The sequence below is a fragment of the Anomaloglossus baeobatrachus genome, chromosome 3 (assembly GCF_048569485.1).
Source record: "Anomaloglossus baeobatrachus isolate aAnoBae1 chromosome 3, aAnoBae1.hap1, whole genome shotgun sequence".
In the NCBI taxonomy this organism is placed as follows: Eukaryota; Metazoa; Chordata; class Amphibia; order Anura; family Aromobatidae; genus Anomaloglossus; species Anomaloglossus baeobatrachus.
In genome coordinates this window covers 663,473,609-663,500,192 of record NC_134355.1, presented here as the reverse complement: position 1 = coordinate 663,500,192, position 26,584 = coordinate 663,473,609, and the positions used below count along the sequence as shown (strand labels likewise).

The 26,584-nt window shown below is 44.8% G+C and overlaps 2 protein-coding genes across 3 annotated transcripts in view; both read left to right on the top strand.

The window, feature by feature from the left end:
- Positions 1 to 2,152, top strand: part of LOC142297017 (cytochrome P450 2B11-like) — a 202,200-nt gene extending 200,048 nt beyond the window's left edge. For both annotated transcript variants that reach the window (XM_075341227.1, XM_075341226.1), the window contains one exon: positions 605 to 2,152. In XM_075341227.1, the coding sequence (XP_075197342.1) occupies positions 605 to 783 (179 nt within the window). In that variant the 3' untranslated portion in view covers positions 784 to 2,152. The remainder of the gene's footprint in view (positions 1 to 604) is intronic.
- Positions 2,153 to 5,789: 3,637 nt separating this feature from the next.
- Positions 5,790 to 26,584, top strand: part of LOC142297015 (cytochrome P450 2C14-like) — a 59,180-nt gene continuing 38,385 nt past the window's right edge. The window contains exons 1-3 of the mRNA XM_075341223.1: positions 5,790 to 5,846; positions 15,122 to 15,309; positions 21,781 to 21,943. Of these exons, the coding sequence (XP_075197338.1) occupies positions 15,136 to 15,309; positions 21,781 to 21,943 (337 nt within the window). The 5' untranslated portion in view covers positions 5,790 to 5,846; positions 15,122 to 15,135. The remainder of the gene's footprint in view (positions 5,847 to 15,121; positions 15,310 to 21,780; positions 21,944 to 26,584) is intronic.

The following is a 26,584-nucleotide window of genomic DNA, read 5'->3' as shown; positions in this document are numbered from 1 at the left end:
GCAGGCACAGTGGGGAAGGAAGCACTATTACTGGGGTATCTGTAGGCTGCAATTTTCAGGCTTGGAAGGGCCAAATAACCATGGGCCTTCCCAGCCTGATAATACCAGACCACATCTGTTTGCTTTTTTAGGTAAAAATCGGGGGGGACCCCATGCTGATTTTTTTAAATTATTTACTTATTCATTATGTTAGGCAAGGCTAAAAATACCCTTTAGTGCAAAATGAAAGGCACTAAAGGTGAAATTGTAAAACCCTGCCTACATGCCTGCTTTAATCTAAGCTCTCTCTCCCACATCAACTCTGCCTGAACTGCAGCATGAAGAACATCACACCCCTGGGAATCATATAAGACCCGATGATGCGATGTGGCCGCCCAATCACAGTAAATCCAATAGCTACCATAGCTATGGGATTACCATGATTGGCAGGCAATCCGCACATGTTTATTGGCTGGAAAACAGCTGTGAAACATGCAGGGTGGTTACTACAGCATGGCACCTGAGATCCCACAATACATGATCAAGTACCGAGCATACCTGAGCACCCCTATCGCTCATCACTAATCAGTAACCTTACATCAATGATTTTTGTTCTTCTTAACAGGTAAACGAAGCTGTGCTGGAGAAACCTTGGCCAAGATGGAGCTGTTCATTTTCTTTACAACATTATTACAAAGTTTCACTTTCCAGTCCATACCTGGAGCCAAACTGGACCTCACTCCTGCACCGGGGGCTGCAAATCCCCCTAAACCCTTTGAGATTTGTGCCATAGCTCGCAGATAGAAATTGATATCTGTTATTACTGGCATGAGATATCTATATAATATTAAATATTGTTTAAAAAGTGTTGTCCATTAAATCTATCTAGTCAGAACTGGAATGTGCCATAAATGTAAATTAAAGCTATGTTATTAGTCATTTCAAGCAAGAGAGGCGGACTGTTGTGCTCTTTTATGGCATTACAGACAGAAAAAAATTATTTTACTTATTTTCCATTGGATAGTTAAGGAAGTGGTCCACCCATATTCATTATTGGCCACATCAATATTATGTTGAGAAACAAGGTTTTTCTCAATACCTTGTGTTGCAATAGTTCCTGTGAGTGTGACCCCCGGGCTCCGTGACCTCTGATGTCCGGTGATGTCACGTCAACTTCCTGTTGACCTGACATCACCGCGGCCGGCCCCAGTCTCCGTGATTCACTGGGCTGTGGGTGGCATTTCCCCACACATCACAGCCAAGCGTCGCTCCTGCTTGCAGCGCTCTGCTGTAAAGGTAGAGGGAGTAGGAAGATGATGGGCTGTGCCGCTGGGATGTGATGAGCAGTGAAACTCCACCCACAGCCCAGTCACTCAGGAAGACTGCAGCCCGCCTCATTTGACATGACATCACCGAATCTCACAGGTCACAGAGCCCAGGGATGACGCGATGGGGGTGAGTGGAGTACAATAGTGCCGCTCACAGGCACTATTGGCAACACAAGGTATTTGAGAGAAACATTGTTTATCAGCATACCATCAATGTGGCCAAAAATGGATATGGGTGAAACACCCCTTTAAAGGATAAAATTCTGCCAATAGCTGGCGATAGAGGGCGCTAAGTAGCTTACTACTTGTAAATGCTCCCCTTAGTGGTGGCTGCAGGTAGACACAAATTTAAAGTTGTGTGAAATGTAAAATTAAAGGCCTAAAGACAAGAACTGTTTAAATAAAAAAAAAATACTGTGTAAATATGGTCGTGTTTGAGAGATCGCGAAAAATAATGACCAATTATAAGAGAAGAACCTCACTGAATGTTTCAAGATTGTAAAAATGTCCTGTATATTCTGTAAATGGAAAAATATCCCAATGTACTTTGCTGTTTGTTTGTTTTTCTGTATTTTCTATCCTATATCTTTCATTACTTTTCTTTAGGCTCTAGCTCTAAACTCAGTTGTTCCTGACCTTGGTATAGACTAGCTACTATGATGTGTCTTGTACCCAGCACATGTAGACATGACAGATTACTGTCTCTGTGTTGTACACGTTCAGAAGCAGCAGCAGCATGGAGGACATAATACTGCAATTTAGAGCAGTGTAGCTGTGAATCCAGCACTGAAGCAGGGTTAAAGGGAACCAATCACCAGGATTTTCCTATATAACCTAAAGCCAGTGCTGTATTGGTACTATCAGGCTGATTCTATACATACCTTTAGTTGTCAGCTCGGATGTTAAGGTTTTGAAATCCAAGAAAGTAAAGTATATAAAATCGGCAGCTTCTTGAGTGTCAGCAGCTGAGGATCAGATAATATCTGGGGGTATTCATAGTTATCCCCTCTCCCTTTAGAATTAGCAGACGTACATATACAAAAAAAAATCACTTTATCCCTTGCAGGACCTGTGTAAGGTCATACCCATGGGATTAGAAGGGGCGGGGCCTCAGCCAACAGAAAAATATTGCTTTGTAGTATCAGTTTTATTGGCTGAGGCCCCGCTGATTCTGGTCACATGGGTATGACCTCACACAGGTCTTGTTAGTAAAAGAGAGAATCATTTGTATAATACTTATGCTAATTCTAACAGGGGGAGGGGATAACTATGAATACCCCCCCAGATATTATCTGATACTCAGCTGCTGTCACTCAAGAAGCTGCCGATTTTATAAAATTTATTTTCTTGTGTTTCAAAACCTAAATATCTGAGCTGACCACTGCAGGTATGTATAGAATCAGCATGATAGTGCCAGTATAGCACTGGCTTAGGTTATATATGAAAACCATGATGATTGGTTCCCTTTAAACACTTGCTAGAACCAGCAGCATAATCTCTGTTTTTATTATTATGCCTTGCTTATATAGCATTACTTACAGCAAGATGGGCTGCAGTGTGTACATCGCCCAGGTCAAAAACTAGTATTCTAGCAGGATTCAGCTAAACCCCCACTAAAGTAGAAGCATCACAGGTGCAGGAGGAACAAATCACACACACACACACCTCCATGGAATGGAGGGGGGTAATTGCTAGATGATAGAACTGCACACATATTTTTTTGGACAGGATACAGCCAGGCCCCTTTCTGTTGGGCCTTGCATTGTAGAGTGTCTGTCCGTGCATGATACACAGTTGGGGTACGGCTTGGCAGCCCGCCTGATCTAATAGTATGGGCGTCACCTAATAGGCTGCAGGTTTGTGACTGTGTTATCTGCATATGTGAACAGCGCTCCATGCAAGCCACTAGTGTGCAGTTTTATCATCCAGCAATCGCCCCCTCCATTCCATGAAGGTGTGTGTGTGATTTGCTCCTCCTGCACCCGTGATGCCTCCACTTAGTGGGGGTTTAGCTGTATCCTGCTAGAGTACTAGTTTTTGGCCTGGGAGATGAACACACTGCAGCCCATCTTGCTGTAAGTAATTCTTAATTTTTGGAGGATATTTTCCTCTTTTTGCTGCTATTTTTATACTTGCTTATATAGCACCAACATATTCACCAGCGTTTTGCAGAGATTATCATCACTGTCCTCACTGGGACTCACAACCTAAATTCCCTATCAGGATGTTTTTGGAGTGTGGGAGGAAATTCGCGCAAACACAGAGAGAACATACAAACTCATTACAGATGTTGTTCTTGGTTGGATTTGAACCTAAGACCCCAGCGCTGCAAAGCAACAGTGCTAGCTAGTGATGAGCAAGCACTGAAATTCTCAAGTAGTCGGTACTTAAATCGAGCAGGTTGGAAGCTCGGACGGGTTTGACTTGAGTAATCAGTACAATGGAACTCAATGGGAAACTAGATCATTTTTCCAGAAGACACAGTGCTCCATTGGAGTGGGAACAGCAAGGGTTTCTAACTAACAAGTCACTGCTGGGAATAAAGTTGTCAGAGTATTAAGCTGTGTGCACATGTTGCTTTTTTATCTGTTTTTTTTATAAGTTTTTGAGTACAGATTTGTCACAAAACCTGCTTCAGTTTGGGGCATTTTTGGTGCGGATTTTCCCCAGGTTGTTCCCTGCCGAATTTTAACATTATCTATGACAAAAACTGCAGGGATCTGCAGATAAGAAGTGACATGCTCATTAATTCCGCAGCGGAAAATCCTTGGATAAATCCGCAGGTATAAATAAATGCAGTGTGCACACAGTATATTTTTATATCCATAGGTTTTGCTGGGGAATGACTGCAGAAATGTTACACACATATTCTGCATGAAATCCGCTGAAAATCCGTGGTAAATCCGCAGCGTGCGCATATAGCCTAAAGGCTAGAGTCACACTTGCAAGAGACTCACGCGAGTCTCACATCTCATCACCAGGCGTGGCCACACACTCTCCTGACAGGAGCGGGTCAGCTGCATGTATTTCTTTGCAGCTGAGATGCTCCTGTCCGGAGAGCTGCAGGCCATGTCGGGTGATCTGATGCAAGACTTGCACGAGTCTCTTATAAGTGTGACTCTGGCCAAAGGGGTTTTCTCTGCTTTTCATTTGGCCTCCCATTGAATGCATTGGTGTTCGAAAAGGTTCGGAGTTCAGTTCAGTGAATATAGTGTAAAGGGGGCTTTGCACGCAACGTCATCGCTAATGATATGTCGTTGGGGTCACGGAATTCGTGACGCACATCCGGCATCGTTAGTGACGTCGTTGCATGTGACACCTACAAACATCCGCTAACGATCGCAAATACTCACCTAATTGTTGATCGTTAACACGTCGTTCATTTCCTAAATATCATTGCTCTTGTTGGACGCAGGTTGTTGTTCATTCCTGAGGCAGCACACATCGCTAAGTGTGACACCCCGGGAACGATGAACAGCAGCCTTCCTGCGTCCGCCAGGAACGAGGTGGACGTGTCGTTCATGCGGCTGGTCTCCACTTCTCCGCTTCTATTGGCGGGCCGCTGTGTGACATCGCTGTGACGGCGCATGGACCTCCCCCTTAAAAAAGAGGTTGTTCAACGCCCACAGCGACGTCGCTAGGAAGGTAAGTATGTGTAACGGGTACTATTGATATTGTGCGCCACGGGCAGCGATTTGCCCGTGACGCACAAACAATGGGGGCGGGTGTGATTGGCAGAGACATCGCTAGCGATGTCGCTGCGTGTAAAGTGGCCTTTAGTCTGGTAAGGCTCGGCGAACGAAACTTTGAAGGTTTGCTCATCTCTAATCATCAGCAGTAATATATACATTATGTTTAATTGTCATCATGTAGTTATTGGCTCCCCCTGTGTGTGGTGAGATTGCAGTTATATCCTGGGCACAGTTCAATAGTCACTAAACGTACAACAAATCATTTCACATGCAATAGTGCAATTATAATATGCATTCTACACTTTATATACTAATTTGCACCTTATTGATTGTTTATGAAATTGTTTGCAGTGTAATAATTGACTCTTATCTATATATATAAATACCTTATCAAAAATGATGGTGCGGGTGTATGATCCATGTTCCTTTATTTAACACTGTTGCTGTATTTTAAACTCTGATTTTAATAAATTATCAATAAAAATTATATATTTTATTATGACAACCAATAACTTTATTTTTTCTGGGTTTCTTTATTCATATTTTCTTTAAATATACTTTAGTTAAGCTTTGCTACATGGGAAACTGTTTCCTTTAAAACTAGACTTTGTGATAATTATTATGTAATAGAGTGAAATATGTCTGTAATCGCTGGCTCATGTCATTGACAGTTCCCCAGAGTTTATTGAGGGGTGAAGCAGGTTTTCTACTGGGTTCGTATCTTGTGTTATTACTAACTGGTTTAATTATTATCCAAGAGCATAAAAATAGCAAATTCTTCGCTTGAGAAGAGAAGACCGGAGACCGCCGTGAGGGATTAGATCTACGGGATGCTGGGCTGCAGAAAGTAAGACATTTTATTGTGTTTTTGATTTTTATTTCCCAATATCAGATCCGTTTTCCAGACCTTCTTTGTTTTTCTTTGTCTAATAATAGTCAAAATGTTATACTTTTTTTTTAGTAATATGTGCCAGAGATTAGACAGAAAAATTCTAAAAATTAATTTTTGGCCACCAACCAAAACCTTTTTTGCAATTCTTTTTTTCTTTTTTAAGTTACAAATCATGAATGTGGCTAAATAGGTACTGTATGTTTGTTGTCAACTAAATCCCCATTTTGGACAGTTCTTTTTGATACTGGTGTATGTGTCGCGGGCGGGAGGAGGGCGCGCTGCGCTCGCCCACTGCTTGGGTCCGGCTCTGCTGTGGCCTGCTTGCTCGCTGCTCGGTGGTGGCTCGAGCGGCGGGCCGGATCCCGGGGCCTCGAGCGGCGCTCCTCGCCCGTGAGTGAGGGGGTTGATTGCGGGGGTTTTGATATTGTCCGTGACGCCACCCACGGTTGTGGTGAGGTTGTGACACCACCGCTGCACTGGACGGGGATCCCGGGAGCGATGACAGGGAGCAGCTTGGATGTTGGTTCTCCCCTCCGTGGGTAGGGGGTTGGTTGTCCCGGGACCCGGAGAGGGTTAGGGATGGCAGGCGGGTTACGGGGCCTGGTGAGGTGCAAGGTCGCAGTACTCACTCAGCCAATGATGAACACAAAGTCTCCGGTAAAACAACGGCTGGATGGACGGGTTCCACAGACGGCTGCTGTGTTTCTCCTCCCGGCAGGTTGATGGTGACTGCCTTTCCCTGCACCTGTGTAGTGTGTACGGTTCCAATGGGTTCCCACCGGTAACCCGCTCCCCAGCTTGGATGGGTGCTGAAGGAGCCCCTTTTGCCTGCAGGCTCTGGCCCTGGTAACTTTAGCCTTGACGGTGACTGTGTTTCCCTTCACGGTTGAGCTGTCGCCTTCTATCGGGACTTGACTGCTGGGAAACCCAGGAGGTTCCCTCGCTAACGGCGACTCCTAGCCTTGTCGGGGTTCGTAAGCCCTGCCGGATAGTGCTGGCTTCTCTTTGTTCACCGGTCCGGTACCGCTGGGCCACTGCCCGTCCACGGTCCTTACGGCTCACTCCAATCGGCCTCTCCTGCAGACGGTCACCACCATCTGCCAACCTTGCTGTACCGTCCGGGCCACACACCCGGACCGACTTCAGACTGCTCCTCTACCACTTTACCTCCTCCTCCACTCAACTCCAACACTCGTCTCTAACTGCCTCCTTTTCCCGCCTTCAGGACTGTGAACTCCTCGGTGGGCGGGACCAACCGCCTGGCCAACCCCCTGGTGTGGACATCAGCCCCTGGAGGGAGGCAACAAGGTTTTTTGTTTGGCTTTGGTGTGCCTAACCGGGGTGTGGGGTGTGTTGGTGTTGTTCTGTGATGATCTGGCTTGTCCAGGGCACCACATATGTGGTGCAAGTCACCCCCCCACCTAGTTTCAACTTATTTATTTTCTTAAAGGGGAAAATATTAACTCTAGCACAACAACAGGATATGACTGATGGGACAGACAAAATCCCATAAATGCATAGTGTAATATGACATATCAGTTGGACCATAAAAATGTGGAATTCCCATTCCATATTGCTTATAAAACTGGAGAAAGGAGTATAGGATGCAAAAAATCTGTATAAAAAGTAATAATTTAGAACATTGCAGCATATTAAGGACAATAATAGACTCCATCAAGTACTTAAAGATGGTATGAGCAGACAGAGGGGCATGAAAAACTTACAGGATCCTTCTCCTTCCCCCTTGATGAAGCAATAAGACTCACCTGCGAAACGTATGTCGCGGTTCCTCCCCCTCACGGTTGTACTACCACCGCTAGCTGTAAGTTTTTCATGCCCCTCTGCTTTCATCATCTTTAAGTGCTTGATGCAGTCTATTATTGACCTTTATATACTACAAGTGTGTTTGCTAATCCCTTGTGTTTATGCATTGTCACTTTTTAAATGCACTGTGCACTTTAGTAAACTTATAGCCACTTGTGGATTTTTTCATGGTACTATTTTATCATGATTTATATGTACTCCTTGCTATAAATGTCATGGTTGCCTGCATGATAGACTTTTTTTCTGTGTATTAGTAGATATTATTCATATGCATATTGTTACAGTGGGTACGGAAAGTATTCAGACCCCTTTAAATCTTTCACTCTTTGTTTATTTTAGCCATTTGGTAAATTCAAAAAAGTTTGGGATTTTACTCATTAATGTACACTCTGCACCCCATCTTGACAGAAAAAAACAAAAATGTAGAAACTTTTGCAATTTTTTTAAAGAAGAAAAACTGAAATATCACATGGTCATAAGTATTCAGACCATTTGCTCAGACACTCATATTTAAGTCACATGCTGTCCATTTCCTTATGATCCTCCTTGAGATGGTTCTACTCCTTCATTGGAGTCCAGCTGTGTTTAATTAAATTGATAGGACTTGATTTGGAAATGCGCACACCTGTCTATATAAGACCCCACAGCTCACAGTGCATGTCAGACCAAATGAGAATCATGAGGTCAAAGGAACTGCTCAAGGAGCTCAGAGACAAAATTGTAGCAAGGCACAGATCTGGCCAAGGTTACAAAATAATTTCTGCAGTACTCAAGGTTCCAAAGAGCATAGTGTCCTCCATAATCCTTAAATGGAGGAAGTTTGGGATCACCAAAACTCTTCCTAGACCTGGCCGTCCAGCCAAACTGAGCAATCGTGGGAGAAGAGCCTTGGTGAGAGGTAAACAAGAACTCCAAAATAACTGTGGCTGAGCTCCAGAGATGCAGTAGGGGGATGGGAGAAAGTTCCACAAAGTCAACTATCACTGCAGTCTACACCAGTCGGGCCTTTATGGCAGACTGGGCCTACCGAAGCCTCTCCTCAGGGCAAGACATATGAAAGTCTGCATACAGTTTGCAAAAAAATACATAAAGGACAACCAGACTATGAGAAATAAGATTCTCTGGTCTGATGAGACGAAGATAGAACTTTTTTGGTGATAATTCTAAGCGGTATGTGTGAAGAAAACCAGGCACTGCTCATCACCTGTCCAATACAATCCCAACAGTGAAACATGGTGGTGGCAGCATCATGCTATGGGGGTGTTTTTCAGCTGCAGGGACAGGACGACTGGTTGCAATTTAAGGAAAGATGAATGCGACCAAGTACAGAAATATCCTGGAAGAAAACCTCTCAAAGAGTGATCTTGACCTCAGACTTGGCCGAACGTTCGCCTTCCAACAAGACAATGACCCTAAGCACACAGCTAAAATAACAAAGGAGTGGCTTCAGGACAACCTTGTGACCATTCTTGACCGGCCCAGCCAGAGCCCTGACCTAAACTCAATGGATCATCTCTGGAGTGACCTGAAAATGGCGTCCACCAATGTTCACCATCCAACCTGACGGCACTGGAGAGGATCTGCAAGGAAGAATGGCAGAGGATCCCCAAATCCAGGATCCCAAGAAGACTCACGACTGTACTAGCTCAAAAGGGTGCGTCTACTCAATACTGAGCAAAGGGTCTGAATACTTACAGTATGACCATGTCATGTTTCAGTTTTCCTTCTTTAAAAAATTTGCAAAAATTTCTACATTTCTGGGGTTTTTTTCTGTCAGGATGGATGGGGTGCAGAGTGTACATTAATGAGAAAAAAAATAAGAACTTTTTTGAATTTACCAAATGGCTACAATGAAACAGAGTGAAAAATTTAAAGGGGTCTGAATACTTTCCTTACCCACTGTATGAATACACCAATATAGTTATATTTAATGTACTAGCACTTTATCAGATTTACCAACAGCGATTGGGGTCTGTGTTACATATTCTCCTGATTGGTGGCGTTTTTCTTCCCATTCTCAATCCCCCTCTCTGTTGGACGCATTTTTTCCTTTGTTTTGTGTAATCCTGATATTCTAATAAAAATCATTACTTTTTGTACATATTTTTTTGCAAACTATACTCTTTTGTTCTCCGGTTTATATAAGCATATGACTAATGTAGTCAGTCATTGGGTTTGGCAAGGATTATGCCATTATAGATGGCATCAGACCACTGCACCAGTTCTGTTCTCTATAAGTGGTACTACATTAGTACCTTTCATTAGTTTGAGAATATTAACTAGTCATATAATGGAATAGTGGTTGCAGAGCTGAGTAAAACAACGCTAGTATATTTTAAAGCACCGCTCCAGTAATTTTTTTTTTAGAGCCGGAGTGGCACAGTAAATGTAGGTCCCCTGCTCCCTGCCATATACTCACCTTCTGGAGGCTTGATCGCTTTTAAGCTTCGAGGCACCATCTTGTGCTCATAATATCTGACTGACCAAAAGTCAGAAGTTACGTTACAAGGTCTCAATACAAATCTATGAGAGCCAGAATGAGGCAAGAACGAGGCTCTCATAGAAATGTATTAAGTTTTGACTATTGATGTGGGTGCCTCCTTGTCACTGCTCGATGGTCAATTGAGCGTTGGGGAGCTCAGGCAAGATCATCACTCGGCCGATTATCGGCGGTGCTCAAGCTCCATACTTGAGTCCTCATTCCGCATGTTTTGCAGCTGTTAGAAAGCCAACCAACATGCAAACATTTGCCATACAGGGTAATGCTGCAGCCTTGTGGGCTACTGGCATTGCTGTGATTGGCCAGCGGCATCTCATTATCGGGTCTTATATGAGAACCAAAAGTAGATGCTCGGCACACTGTCCTCTAGAAGCAGTTCAGGGAAAGCTGATCCAGAAGGTAGGTCTTAAGGCCCAGTCACACACAACGACTTACCAGCGATCCCGAAAACGAATGGACCTGATAGGGATTGCAGGTAAGTCGCTGGGAGGTTGCAGGTGAGATGTCACACAGTCAGATCTTACCAGCGATGCAGGAACAATACAGGTCACAGTAGCGACCTGTATAACGATCTCAGCAGTCACTGTGACCCTGTCACACAGTGTCAAACACAGAGATGTGTCCTGCCCAGCAGGACATCGCCTTTGAAGAAAATGACCTGGACCATTCGGCAACGACTAGCAATCTCACAGCAGGGGCCTGATCGCTGATAGGTGTCAGACATAATGAGATTGCTAACAGGATCACTACTGCGTCACCAAAATGGTGACTCATCTGCGATCTCGCTAGCGATCTCGTTATGTGTGACAGTACCTTTAGATTGGAGCAGGGTGTGTACACTTGCACCCTTTAGTGCCTTTCATGTGGCACTAAAGGGTATTTTTAGCCTTGTATAAAATAATAAAAAATAATTTAAAAAGCGACATGTGGTTTCATTTATTTTTGATAAGCAGCCAAGGTAAAACAGACAGCTGGGGGCTGGTATATCAAGCTTTGAAGGCCCGTGGTTACTTTGCCCTTCCCAGCATAAAAAATAGCAGCCCTCAGCTGCTGCAGAATTGGCACATCACATTAGATGCGCCAATTCTGTATCTTTTCAAAAAAGGGGAAGAGGAAAGGTATACCAACATGGGATCACCACAAGATTATATAAAGAATAAATATTTTATTGATGCACGCAGAAACAAGAAGCCACATGTCTCCACACTTGGAGTATGGGCACACAATAACACAATAAAAACACTTAAAAAGCCAAAGGCATGGACACCATACACGCCAGGAAAGATGACATATAAACAATACAATGTCAATACAATAAAGCCTTTCTTTCCCCTGAGGAAGCCACTGTACACGTGGCGATACGCGTGGGGTTCCACGCCAGGAACTCAGCTGGTACTCTCCCTATCTACTCCTCCTTTATGGCTACTATTATATTTTTGGGGTAGTGAGTAGGTCCCACTTTTGCACTATCTCTAGCCTAAATCTTTAAATCCCTGCCTTGGCCGCCTTATATGGCCCCAGTGGCCTGGGCCCTATTCTCACAGGCTTGGCTTATATCTCTTACTTGCTGGGGATAATTGTTGCATGAGGTATATTCTCTTCACAATTATTGGTCCTATATTGACACTGACTGTGTTGCCCTTCACTGGCATACCTGTAACATGCTAGATATATTGTGCAGGCTTTAAACCCCTATGTGTATCTGAAGTTTGTTTGCATACACTATATTTTCTATATACTGGTTTATACTGCACATGCTGCGTTAACAGGTTTATTACAAGGGTAATAGGTATGGTGTATATCCCTTTACACTGGAGACATTGACTGTGTGTGGTGTTTGTTGTTGGTGCACTTGTACTATACCGAATGTTCTGCGGATCTAGTCTAAACTTCCATACGTACCTGCCGTGTGCTACCTTTACCCTGATCAGCTATGTATATGGTATACCATTAGGTCTCTACTATATGACTCATTGACCTCCGTGGTCACCACATATAGGGGTAACTTATTGCAACACGTGTGATCCTTTATATTCAGGTGTTGACATATCTGTATCTGCACAGCGATTTTTCAACTCTGCATCCCATTCATTTTGTATATCATATCATACAGTCTCTGGTTTACCACCATTATAAATAGACCGATCTTGGGACCGGGCTTTGTGCAATATTCCATAGAGTACCTTTATTGTATTGACATTGTATTGTTTATATGTCATCTTTCCTGGCGTGTATGGTGTCCATGCCTTTGCCTTTTTAAGTGTTTCTATTGTGTTATTGTGTGCCCATACTCCAAGTGTGGAGACATGTGGCTTCTTGTTTCTGCGTGCATCAATAAAATATTTATTCTTTATATAATCTTGTGGTGATCCCATGTTGGTATACCTTTCCTCTTCCCCTTTTTCAGTACGTGTTTAGTATACAGGAGATCCCACTAGGTGGTGCCCTTCCTCTTTTTTCTGGTAATTCTGTATCTTTTCTTCGCTCTTTCCAATTTCTCTAGTAGGTTGGCAATTGGAGTAATATTTTTTGGGGTTGATGTCAGCTTTGTAATGTCAGTTGGCATCAAATCCAGGGGTTAGTAATGGAGAGGCATCTATCAGATACCCCAATTACAAACCCAGTAATAAAAAAAACACAGGAAAAAATAGTTTATTTGAATAAAAACTCCCCAACACTCCCTTGTTCACCAATTTATTAACAAAAATGTTCCCTCAAATCTCTGTCATCGTCCACGTTCCCCAGATGCATGTCTAGCAACTGTGAATAGCAGTGAATTTTAGCTATTCACAGGAACCAGATAGTGACGACAAATCTCATCAAAGTCAACTGCTCAACGCTGTGCTCAGTGAGACCCAGTGGCTCTGATGAGAGTTGTCTTCACTACCCTGTACCTGTGAATAGTTGTACTTTACTGCTAATCAGTCGCCAGAGCACTATTCAGGGATTATGGATTACGATGGAGGAACTTTGTGGGAACATTTTTTATAAAAAATTGGTGAATCAAGTATAGTGAGTGAGTCTTTATTCTAATTACATATTTTTTCCTGTGTGTGTGTTTTTTTAATTATTGGGTTAGTAATGGGGATTTCCGATAGATGCCTCTCCAGTACTAACCTAGGGCTTGTTGCCAGCTGACATTGCACAGCTAAATCAACCACAAACGGTATTACCACAAGTACCCCTGCACCAGGACAATTGGGAAGAGCCAGGCAAAGTGCCTGAATTGGCGCATTTTATGTGATGTGCCAATTCTGAGGAGAAAAAAGGTTTGTCACGAACAGCCAGGGGGGTCTCGCAAGATCCAACTTGTTACAATCACACTGCACTCTAGCGCCCCCCCCCCTTGTCGGCAGGTAAATTTCAGGACTGCCGAACAATAAGAAAATGAGGCTGCTGAGCTACTAATGGCAAATATTGAAGGACTCCCAGCATGGGTAATGTATATATCACCGATTCCCGCTAATGGACTATATATATAAATACCTTGGTACCCTTACTGGTAGCACCCCAATAATTCTAAACAAAAATAATTTTGCTGCCACCACTGAACTTTCCACAGGTAGTTCGGACACCCGTTCCAGATAGCAAAAGGCTCTTCGGGTTTGGAATCGTATATAGAGCAGGAGGAACAAAACTGTTAAATTTTAGATATTTAATCCGAAAATAGGCAGTGTTTATAAAATATACAAGATGTTACAAAAGGTGAACAATACAAATACAGTGTAGACAACTGCATAAAAATAAAAGGGATAAATATGAAATTTACTAAACTCATGCCATAAATGTGATGTCCGAATTTGTGAAGGGAGGGTCTCCAGGCATGAAGATGGTAGACAAACGGGCAGCACCACCACTTAGGCATGCCTTCCAGTACTGAGGAGGAGGTTGCGGGCTGCTATTTTAAGGCTGGGAAGAGCTAAAAAACAATGGACCTTCCCAGTCTGATAATATCAGCCCCCAGCTGTCTGGTTGACCTTGGCTGTTTATTGAAAATAGGGAGGGGGGTGGCATGTCATTTTTTTTTATTATTTATTTCCCAGCAGCAAGCTTGGAGCCAGAGATGCATCCAGTCGTCTTCCTCATGCTGTTCCCATTCTATTTGAGTGCCATTTCTATCCAATTTAGTGATTTTCCTATACCCCACGTCCTCCTGTTAGGATCTTTCATTTACTTCAATTATACTCGTTATTCAAGTTGAGCTCATCCAAGTATCCAACCTGCTTTATTTGAGTACCGAGCACGCGAGCATTTTAGTGCTCCCTTATCACTAGCTGTGACCTCGTGAAACACTGGAGCTGCTGGCAGGTGACTAATCGCAGGTGACCAACCAGAGCAATGCTGGAAAACAAATTACGGCAGAAGGTGAGCATATAACAGGGGGCGAGAGACTTACATTTAAAGCACTACCCCAACAGTGCAAGAAAAAAACAACCACTGGAGTGGTGCTTTAATTTCTCCTCTCTGTTGTAGAGATATTAAATTGTAAATTTTAAAGAGGAGCTATCAGTACAAATCTACTTTTATATAAAAATGTAATTGTATGTATGTATTAATTAGATTAATACTGATTTTTAGAGCAGTCAGTATCTATATAAAAATTGTTGATTGGGGCTGACAATCTACATTCCCTATCAGTATGTTTTTGCAGTGTGGGAGGAAACCGGAGAACCTGGGAGAAACCCACACAAACACGGGGAGAACACACAAACTCCTTGCATGCGTTGTTGCTTTATTTTTTTTTATTGAATCATAGCAATGAATAAACAATAACAATTAATAACAAAATGTAGAAATTTAAAGGGATACTTTTAGATTGTTCAAAATTATTTGAAGGACAGTTGTTCTATAAATATCTGTACAGAAGTATCACCCATGTCCTCTCTTCTTTTCCTACATTTTACAGAACTTGCGTTCATCATGGATCTGGTCACAGTTCTCCTCTCCATCGTTGTCATCTTATTTTTAGCAAATGCTTTTATGAAGCAGAACAAAGGAAATTACAAAAATTTTCCACCCGGACCAAAACCTTTACCGATCATTGGAAATGCTCTTACATTGGACATGTCCAAACCTTACAAAACTTTCATGGAGGTAAGAATCTGCAATACAAGGTAATATTGTGGTACCGTATTAGCCAGAAAAATCAATTGAAATACTATGTCCCAAGAATGACAATAGTATTTTAGGAGTGATACCTTTATAGGCTAACCAGAAAAATTATATTAGCAGCTTTCAGAACACCAAGGCTCCTTCTTCAGGCAAAATTACAAATTAATTACTGAGACAAAATAACATTTAAATGAATGTTACAACAGGACATGGGAAAGATGATGCCTCCTAAAGATAAGCCAAGGAAATCACATTAAGGTTTTTGTTAGAAATGCAGATGAGTTGGAAGATCACTTCTGAAGTTCTTCTGGTGGACAGTATACCAGATTTAAAAGTATCAATACTGAAAGGTAATTTTAAAGACGACAGAGATAGAAAATTTGGGAATTTAAACTGATAAGACCCCTTTACACACTGAGACTTTCTAGAGATCTCACCAGCGATCCCGACCTGGCCAGGATCGCTGGAAAGTCTCTAAACAGTCGCTGGTGAGCTGTCAAACAGGCAGATCTGGCCAACAACGCAGCAGCGATACAGACCTGCATAACGACCTCGCTGATCATTGGGGACGTGTCACACAGCAGCTATTTGACGACTCACACCTGTTAGGGGCGTGGTGTTTGGCGCTGAAGCCACCTAGGTGTCCTTTTTACACGCCCCCCTCAGCTCCGACTGGTGATCGCTAGTGCATTCTTATTGGCGACCCCGAGCTTGGAAAGATTGGCAAAAGTTGCGCTTGTATATCCTTTGTTCCTGAGCTTCTGTTGCTTAGCGGATCTTTGTAGAGTTCTCTGCGGCGACTCCATACTGGTTTATCTATACAGAATCAATACAGCTTCCATCAAATGATGCTTACAGTATAGGCTTTATAGTATTGCAGACTGGAGAACTCTCTAATGATCCGCAAACCAGCACACTCAGGAACAAGGTAGCTTTGAAACAAAGGACGGAAGCGCTAAATTTGTCTTCTTTTCAGTGAAAGCCACTCAATCAGAACGCAACAGCGACCACCAATCGGAGGTAAGGGGGCGGGAAAAAGAATGCTATAGCACGCCTATGGGTTGGGTTCTAAGTCGCTAACGATGTCATTGTAACGGTGTCACACACACCGATGCATGCTGCGCAGCAGGAAACAAAGGACCAAAAAATGTTCCTGAAGGATTTTGTCATGCTCCCCGGGTCCCCTGCCATGCTCTCCGGCTCCCCTGCCACGCTCCCCGGCTCCCCTGCCACGCTCCCCGGCTCCCCTGCCTCGCTCCCCGGCTCCCCTGCCTCGCTCCCCGGCTCCTCTGCCAGGCGTCCCCCGCTCCACAGCCTCCAGGCCCCATCACCTGCGGTCCCCAGGCGGCCCGGTCCCCGCTCCCGGCGCCCGTCGGCAGCTCTGCTCCAGCCCGGCTCTCCTGCCTCCTGTTCACCGCTCCCTGCTCTGGCTTCTGGCACCCGGGCCTCGCCCATGCGCATTAGGGCGCGCGCGCGGTCATTGACCTTCTCTTAAAGGGCTAGTGTCCTCCAACAGGATATTGAAGAATCAGGTACAGGGTATATAGGGGGATCCTTTCCAAGTGGGCGGGGCCTGTTCTTCGTGTTTTGCTAAGCTAGGAGTCAGGTCTCCTTGTGTCTTGTGGTATACTTACCTATCTCTCTCCTAGAGCTGCTCCTGCCTCACCAACCGGTTCTGACGATACCCGAACCCCGAACGGTGACGGTCTGCCATCCCGTCAAGTTCATACCATCTCCGATCCCTGTGGTGACCCGTCTTCTCGCTCCGTTGGTTCCGGACTCTGCCTGACATCATCTTGGCCTCCGAACCTGAGCTCCGTCACCCGGACTACCTTCAGTGACTCCATGGTCCCAGGGACTTCTACACTCCTCTGAACGGACTGTCCTGCTACCCGTAGTGCTCCGGCTTCCGGGCACCTTGCCCTCGGTGAGGTGTTCAGCCCAGTGGATCCACCTCCTGGGTCTGCCCGTCCACCTGGTCCTAACAGTAAGAACAGGCCATGGATCCCGCCGAAGCACTAGCGGCCCAGCTGGGCACCCTGCAGCAGGAACTCGTACGACAGCGCGAGACCCAGTCCCGCATGCTGGCCTTCATGTCCTCTGTGGATACCCGCCTGAACACGCTGCAAGCATCTGCCATGTCCCTGGCATCTCAGGTTACTACTGCACAGTCCACGGCCACGGTTCCTGTGGCGGCTACCTCGGAAGCTTCTAAACTCCGCCTGGTCTCTCCACCCCGATATGCCGGAGATCCCAAGACCTGCAGAGGATTCTTAAACCAGTGCTCCCTCCATTTCAAGCTGCTTCCGCACTTGTTTGCCTCCGACCAAGCCAAGGTGGCGTTTCTGATGTCCCATCTAGAGGGTGAGGCACTGGCCTGGATGAACCCCTTGTGGGAAAAGGAGGACCCTGTGACCACTAACATCCAGGACTTCCTGCAGGCATTTAGAAACACCTTTGACGAACCCGGACGTGCCGCTGCATCTGCCTCATCACTCCTCAGGCTACGTCAGGGGACCATGACGGTGGGGCAGTATGCCATCCGCTTCCGCACTTTGGCCTCAGAATTGGGGTGGAACAATGAAGCCCTCACCGCCGCCTTCTGGGAAGGACTCTCCAGCCGTATTAAGGACGAGCTGGCAGGCCGCGATGTTCCTTCCACCCTGGATGCCCTGATCGCACTAGCCACCCGCGTGGACCTCAGATTCCAGGAACGATCCAAAGAGGTGTCCCATGAGAGACGTCCGATACGGCATTCCTCTCCTCCGCAGAAGCCCGCCGTACTTCAGTCAGCGTCGTCTGGTGTCTCTGTCCACGAGCCCATGCAGATTGACCGTTTGCGGCAGTCCGAACAACGCCGAGCAGAACGGCTCGCCAAGGGCCTCTGCTTCTACTGCGGAGAGGGCACACACCTTCTACGCTCCTGTCCAGAGAGGCCGGGAAACTCCAAAGCCTAGGGCTGGTAGGAGAGGCCACCCTAGGTGCTGGGACTCTCTCAGACCCGGTTACGTGGACTGTTCAAGTGACAACGGGAGAGACGCGGTTCACGGCCGAGGCGTACCTCGATTCCGGGGCAGCAGGCAATTTCATCCAGCAGGCCACGGTGGACAAGTACCAGGTGCCTGTTACTCCACTCGACAAACCCCTCGTGATTGCCTCTGTAGATGGGAGACCCCTCTCTGACACCATCTCGTGGATCACCAAGCCGGTGGAACTACGTATCGGTGCCCTGCACACCGAGAACATCGCTCTCTACGTCCTCCCACACATGTCTCATCAAATCCTGCTGGGACTCCCCTGGTTACGGACACACGAACCGTCAGTCAGCTGGTGTACTGGTGAAGTCACCTGATGGGGCTCCTCTTGCCACGAGAACTGTCTGAAGACTATACAGCCCATCCGACGACCTCCGGTTCCGGAGTCCCTACCGGGACTGCCCTCGGCCTATTGGTCCTTCGCGGACGTCTTTGATAAAAAGGAGTCAGAGGTACTTCCTCCACATCGTCCTTATGACTGTGCCATCGACCTACTCCCGGGAACTACACCACCTCGAGGACGGATATATCCGCTGTCTACTGCTGAAACAAGGGCCATGTCTGCCTACATCACGGAGAACCTGGCAAAGGGATTCATTCGGAGATCCTCCTCTCCTGCGGGAGCAGGCTTCTTCTTCGTTAAGATGAAAGAGGGCGACCTACGCCCATGCATTGACTACCGGGGATTGAACCAAATCACCGTGAAAAATAAATACCCCCTGCCGCTCATCCCCGAATTGTTTGATCGGCTTAGAGGAGCTCGTGTGTTTACCAAGTTGGATCTTCGGGGTGCCTACAACCTGGTCCGCATCCGCTCTGGGGACGAATGGAAGACCGCATTCAATACTCGCGATGGGCACTATGAATACTGTGTGATGCCCTTCGGCCTGTGTAACGCACCAGCAGTCTTTCAGGAATTGGTGAACGACGTGTTCCGGGACCTTCTCCACGTCTGTGTGGTGGTGTATCTTGATGATATCCTGGTCTTCTCTCCGGACCTCCAGACCCACAGAGAGAACGTGCAGCTGGTACTACAAAGACTGAGAGAGAATCGTCTGTACGCCTAGTACGAGAAGTGTGTCTTCAAGCAGTCTTCTCTTCCCTTCCTGGGTTACGTTATCTCCGATACCGGTCTGCAGATGGACCCGGAGAAGTTCTCTTCCATTCTCAACTGGCCCCTCCTTCCGGACTGAAGGCAATCCAACGCTTTCTGGGATTCGCAAACTATTACCGTCGCCATTACTCCGCCTTGACCAAGAAGGGGGCTAATCCAAAGGACTGGTCACCTGCGGCCGATGCCGCGTTTGGCTCCCTGAAACAGGCATTTGCTTCTTCCCCTGTGCTCCACCGTCCTGAGTTAAACCGACAGTTCACCTTGGAGGTGGATGCCTCCTCCTCGGGAGCCGGAGCAGTGCTCATGCAGAAGTCCTCCTCCGAAAAAATGGTTACTTGCGGTTTCTACTCCAAGAGCTTCTCAGCGCCTGAACGCAACTACACCATCGGTGACCGAGAGCTATTAGCAGTCAAACTGGCTCTGGAGGAATGGCGCTACCTTCTGGAGGGAGCAGTGTACCCCGTGATCATTTACACGGACCACAAGAACCTGGAATACCTGCGGTCCGCCCAGCGACTGAACCCACGGCAAGCCAGGTGGTCCTTGTTCTTTGCCAGGTTCGATTTTCATACCTTGCACAGGGATGGTCAGTTATTTCTCTTTTTCTCACCTCTGCTCTTTTTATTTCTTTTCTAATTTGGATGGAAAATTTGGCAGATGTAAATTTCAAAAGATGCGCTCACCTCTATTTATGACACAACTAATTTGGGCATTCCAAAAGCAAGTAGGCCAAAACTAGTCCCCTTTGCAGCAGATGATAAGAGAGAGCGACACATTGTAGTTTTGTAACTTATTTTTTTCACTCATTGTAAAATTAGGAATTTGAAAACAATGATTCCTAGAAAGCCATTTCCAAGCCCTACATTATGCTTACAGTATTAATAATGACATGACTTGCCTAGCTGTATTCTAGATAATTTAGAACCTTGTGTTATTCCGTTACTTTGTTATTCCTCCTAGAACTATGTTAACAAAATTGATAATCGGGTGTTAACAGTTAAGGGTGTGTCCCATCACAGTCTGATATCATCCGATCAGTGCTGACAGAGCCAGAATTCTATGATCAGATATTCCAGAATCTACATTGCTTCTGGACTATAAGTGTACCGCCCCACGCTCGGCTGCAGCTGAGCCACTCGGATACGGGCTCGGATACGGGGTCACTTCGCTCTGAAAGGGGCTGGCGCTTTGAAGGGGGTTTAGGGTTACGGCCGAGGCCGTGGTTTTAGATTAGAGTTCGTGATGCCACCCACGGGTTGTGGTGAATGTGGGCACCACCGCTGCTGTTGACTAGGCACCCCGGCGGAGATGTTGTGCAGCTTTAATGTTAACCCCTCTGTGGGCAGGGGTGATGGCCCCGGGACCCGTTTGGTGTGATGTGTTGGTGCTTAGCAGTGCAGGGCGATGCGCGGCCCGAGGGCACAGTCATACTCACTATTAAAGATGCACAGTAGTCTCTGGTAAACCAAAAAGATGGTGGTCGGTGCCCGCAGCCGGCTGCGTCTGGTCCCCCAGTCGGGTTGGTGGTCTCTGCCTTTCTCCTGCACCTTCTTTGTAGTTGGACACCCATGCTTCAGCTACGGGAGTCCTGTTCCCCGGCGTTGTGTGTCAGGAGAGCCCTTTTGCCCTCAGTCGCTGGCCCGTGGGATCTCTAAGCCTGGGCGGTGGCATTTATCCCCCTCAGTGGGCTGTTGTCTTCTTTCACGACTTGGGTGGGAAAGGACCTAAAGTCCAGACCTCAATCAGTTAATTAACAGGGTCCAGTAGTTTCGGGACCACGTTTCAGGGTCTGAGTACCCCCACTGTACTCCGGATTCCGGTCGGTTCCCCGGTTCGGTCCCATCAGGCCACTACCCTGTCCCGGTCCCTTATGGTTTCACCTGGTCATCTTCCCGGCTCCTGCAGGCTGAGGCCACCGTATGCCTCCTAGCCAGAGGTAACAGGGCTCTGACCCAGACACCTGGAGTTAGACTGGGGAAGACCTGGGCACAGGTCTGCCTCTGCACTTGAACTTGACTCCTGCACACTCAAAACTTATCTCAGACTAACTGGTTCTTCCTGCCTCAGGGCCTGTGAACTCCTCTGTGGGCGTGGACAACTGCCTGGCTCCACCCCCTGGTGTGAACATCAAACCCTGAGGGAGGTGACTAGGGTTTTAAGGGTTGGCTGGTGACACCTTTTTAGGGGACGGGTGTTTGTGCAAGGGCCTACCTGTGACTACGTGGCTAGTCCAGGGCGTCACATAAGCACTTTCTTAAAGAGACATGTCAGGAGGGTTAATCATTATATATCTTGTGTTCACAGCTTTCTAAGACATACGGCCCGGTCTTCAGTGTCGAGATAGGCATGACAAAAATAGTTGTTCTCTGTGGATTTGATGCTGTTAAGGAAGCGCTTATCAACCATGCTGATGTATTTTCTAACCGACCTGAAGCTCCTTTGACTAAGAAATTAGCAAAAAACAATGGTAAGCATATCTTCTTTAAATATTACCTCTCATTACTGTCTCCACCCCCCAAAAAAGTGAGGTATAAAGTTGTGTCCGTGCCACGTGATGGTGGAACATCATCATAGGAAGGGACAATCAATTCTCGGAGAAAAACTTAATTGTGAATCAAAAAGTTCCATGAATTAGGTACATATGAATTCTAACAGATTCACCAATCTCTAGTCCTTAAAATTGCATCTACATGAGGCCTTTATGTACCTCTATTTGCTTAATTCTACCATTATAATAATGTCATGCACCCATTATGATTCAGGGACCGAGGAGGATCAAAAAATGCGGAATCCCAAAGGTAACAGAGTGGCTGGAACCTTAACGGACTGCAGACCTAAATCCTGACACACAACTAGAAGTAGCCGTGGGGCGGGCCTACAATGACCTAACGACTCGACAAAGGCGGAGAACTAAATAATCTCACAGTGATAATCTGCCTCGGAGCAGTCCCCAAAGATAGATAGATGGCCCCCCACATGTAAAGGCTACGGTGATTTAGAAAAACACAATACAAAAGCTAGAAAAGACAGATTCAGAAAAGGTGAGGCCCAAACTATCTTTATAAGAAAGGATAGGAAAGAGCAACTGTCTGCAGCTATAAAAACCCTAATATATGCCAGCACTTCAGATATGGAAAAATCCTGAGGTCACACAACCTCTCCCCCACTGTATCAGCACTCTGATGCTACTGGGATCCAAAAACACTAATACAGATGAGGAACTGAATTAATACCAAGCATGATAAACACAATACCTTGCAGAATCATGGAGCTAAGTATACATACACTCCCAGCAGGGAATGATCCCATTCCACCACGAACTCCACACAGACTAAATAGGAATCAACCATAGGTATTAAAGCAGAAAACACAACAAGAAAGTGGAAAACAAACAGCAGAGGTACACAGACCACTTATCTGAGAGGAGTTCTGGTAGTGAGCAGAGCTTGTTACAGAATGTTCTTAACACAGGAGACATTGACCACCGACAAGTAACAAGAGAAAACTACCCAGTTAAATAGCCCACTCTGACCCTGATTGCCAGTTTTCCACAGGTGTGTGGTTTTTATTCCACACATCAACTGCACCACCATCACTGACCACAAGAGGGAGCCCCAAACTGGAAAATGTATTCAGAACATGCACCAGTAGATGGTCCCTTTTGGGGGAAGACTTCTAATGTAGCCCTATGCATATACAGTTAGGTCCAGAAATATTTGGACAGTGACACAATTTTTGCGAGTTGGGCTCTGCATGCCACCACATTGGATTTGAAATGAAACGTCTTCATCAGAATTCAAGTGCAGATTGTAACGTTTAATTTGAAGGTTTGAACAAAAATATCTGATAGAAATTGTAGGAATTGTACACATTTCTTTATAAACACTCCACATTTTAGGATGTCAAAAGTAATTGGACAAATAAACCAAACCCAAACAAAATATTTTTATTTTCAATATTTTGTTGCGAATCCTTTGGAGGCAATCACTGCCTTAAGTCTGGAACCCATGGACATCACCAAACGCTGGGATTCCTCCTTCTTAATGCTTTGCCAGGTCTTTACAGCCGCAGCCTTCAGGTCTTGCTTGTTTGTGGGTCTTTCCGTCTTAAGTCTGGATTTGAGCAAGTGAAATGCATGCTCAATTGGGTTAAGATCTGGTGATTGACTTGGCCATTGCAGAATGTTCCACTTTTTTGCACTCATGAACTCCTGGGTAGCTTTGGCTGTATGCTTGGGGTCATTGTCCATCTGTACTATGAAGCGCCGTCCGATCAACTTTGCGGCATTTGGCTGAATCTGGGCTGAAAGTATATCCCGGTACACTTCAGAATTAATCCGGCTACTCTTGTCTGCTGTTATGTCATCAATAAACATAAGTGACCCAGTGCCATTGAAAGCCATGCATGCCCATGCCATCACGTTGCCTCCACCATGTTTTACAGAGGATGTGGTGTGCCTTGGATCATGTGCCGTTCCCTTTCTTCTCCAAACTTTTTTCTTCCCATCATTCTGGTACAGGTTGATCTTTGTCTCATCTGTTCATAGAATACTTTTCCAGAACTGAGCTGGCTTCATGACGTTTTTTTCAACAAATTTAACTCAGGCCTGTGTAATTTTGGAATTGATGAATGGTTTGCATCTAGATGTGAACCCTTTGTATTTACTTTTATGGAGTCTTCTCTTTACTGTTGACTTAGAGACAGATACACCTACTTCACTGAGAGTGTTCTGGACTTCAGTTGATGTTGTGAACGGGTTCTTCTTCACCAAAGAAAGTATGCGGCGATCATCCACCACTGTTGTCATCCGTGGACGCCCAGGCCTTTTTGAGTTCCCAAGCTCACCAGTCAATTCCTTTTTTCTCAGAATGTACCCGACTGTTGATTTTGCTACTCCAAGCATGTCTGCTATCTCTCTGATGGATTTTTTCTTTTTTTTCAGCCTCAGGATGTTCTGCTTCACCTCAATTGAGAGTTCCTTAGACCGCATGTTGTCTGGTCACAGCAACAGCTTCCAAATGCAAAACCACACACCTGTAAACAACCCCAGACCTTTTAACTACTTCATTGATTACAGGTTAACGAGGGTGACGCCTTCAGAGTTAAATGCAGCCCTTAGAGTCCCTTGTCCAATTACTTTTGGTCCCTTGAAAAAGAGGAGGCTATGCATTACAGAGCTATGATTCCTAAACCCTTTCTCCGATTTGGATGTGAAAACTCTCATATTGCAGCTGGGAGTGTGCACTTTCAGCCCATATTATATATATAATTGTATTTCTGAACATGTTTTTGTAAACAGCTAAAATAACAAAACTTGTGTCACTGTCCAAATATTTCTGGCCCTGACTGTATACCTTTTAGCAACACAATGTTTGCCTAGAGCTCTGTATTAGCTTTACTTTTTTAATTTGAAGTTAAAAGTAGAATTCTGCATCTTTCATAAAGCCTTGCCTAGATGTATGCAATGAAAATATGGACTGCTTTGGAGACCCCACTCTATTTAGCATGTCAGAGAAATTTTGCAAAAAAGGGTCTAGGTCTAGCTTCACACAGCATGAACAACACGTTGATGATCATGAGGGAACCGTTCTAGTCAGCTGTTATCATCTCATCACTGGAGGTCGTATTTTCATCTAAGAGCTTATCAATATGGGAAATCTTTATGTCCCATATGTTATGCTTGGGAAAACAAAAGGATCGGTCTAAAGGAGCGCTAATGAAGGAAAGAAGGAAAATGTCGATGATTTTAAAAGTCAAACCTTTTTATTAGTGGTCCCTTTATAGCCACAACATGTTTTGACAACCAGTGTGTTGTCTTCCTCAGGTGATATAATGAGACCATACAAACATGACATATCAAGGCAAATCCTAATTAGACTAATAGCTATATCAATTAAAAAGAAGACTGTTAGCAATTAACCCTATAAAAACTGGACCATACTATATCTTATAAACAGCCTCTATACAACTATGTGCATAAAAACATTCTAATAAAATATTATAATAAAATATTATATTCCATAAAACATAGAATCAAAAGAATATAGAAATAATGAATAATAATAATAATAATAATAATAATAATAATAATAATAATAATAACATTAAAAATATAATTCATAAAAATGATAAAAAAAATTAAAAACAATTAAAAATTAAGAATTACATACGCCAATCTGATCCTCTATATTATATATTAGATTTTAATTTCAATTTTAGGGAGTAAGAAAACCATTCCGGGACATCAAATTCTGTCATGTTCCTCCATAACTGAGCTATTTAGACTATGTCTATTCCCATATTTCAAACAGGAGACCTCTCCTCTATTCAGGATGCTACATCTTCACCGTTTAGCAACATTGTCCAAAGCGAAGATACCCCGTATAGGATATTAAAGGATACACTTCAAATCTTAGTCAGGTGAAAAAATCATGAACAATCTTTATTAAGTACAAAGAGATCCAGATAAAATGACACCAAAGCAGTGACCCAGGGATTTACAAACAGTTACATATATAGCCAGGTAAGAGAATAAAAACCCAGAGCACACAAAGGGGCAATCAGGTCAGAGGAGTCACCATGAGAGGAAACTGCATATTTGACTCACATATGTGGAGAAAAGCTCCCAGTGAGAAACACATGTGGGCATATAATACACTGCATAGTTTACTTACTCATGGTGAAGCCTCAACAGACCGAATGCCACCGCACACCGACGCGTTTCGTATCTTCCTCAGGGCAGTGCGTATCTTACCTGGCTATATATGTAACTGTTTGTAAATCCCTGGGTCACTGCTTTGGTGTCATTTTATCTGGATCTCTTTGTACTTAATAAAGATTGTTCATGATTTTTTCACCTGACTAAGATTTGAAGTGTATCCTTTAATATCCTATACGGGGTATCTTCTCCCCTCTCTTTGCTCTCTGGTTTGATATATGTTTTATGAGAGGTTCCCCAATATACAATGTGGAATTGGTCTGCATGTGTCCTATCCTGTTTTATAATTGTCCAAAGCGAGGTTATGCCCTTCTGGAGTCAGAGTACCAAGCTTAGAAATCCAGAAGCTTTCCTTCTTGATTAATCTTGTTAGCGAATCTGGATCTTTGT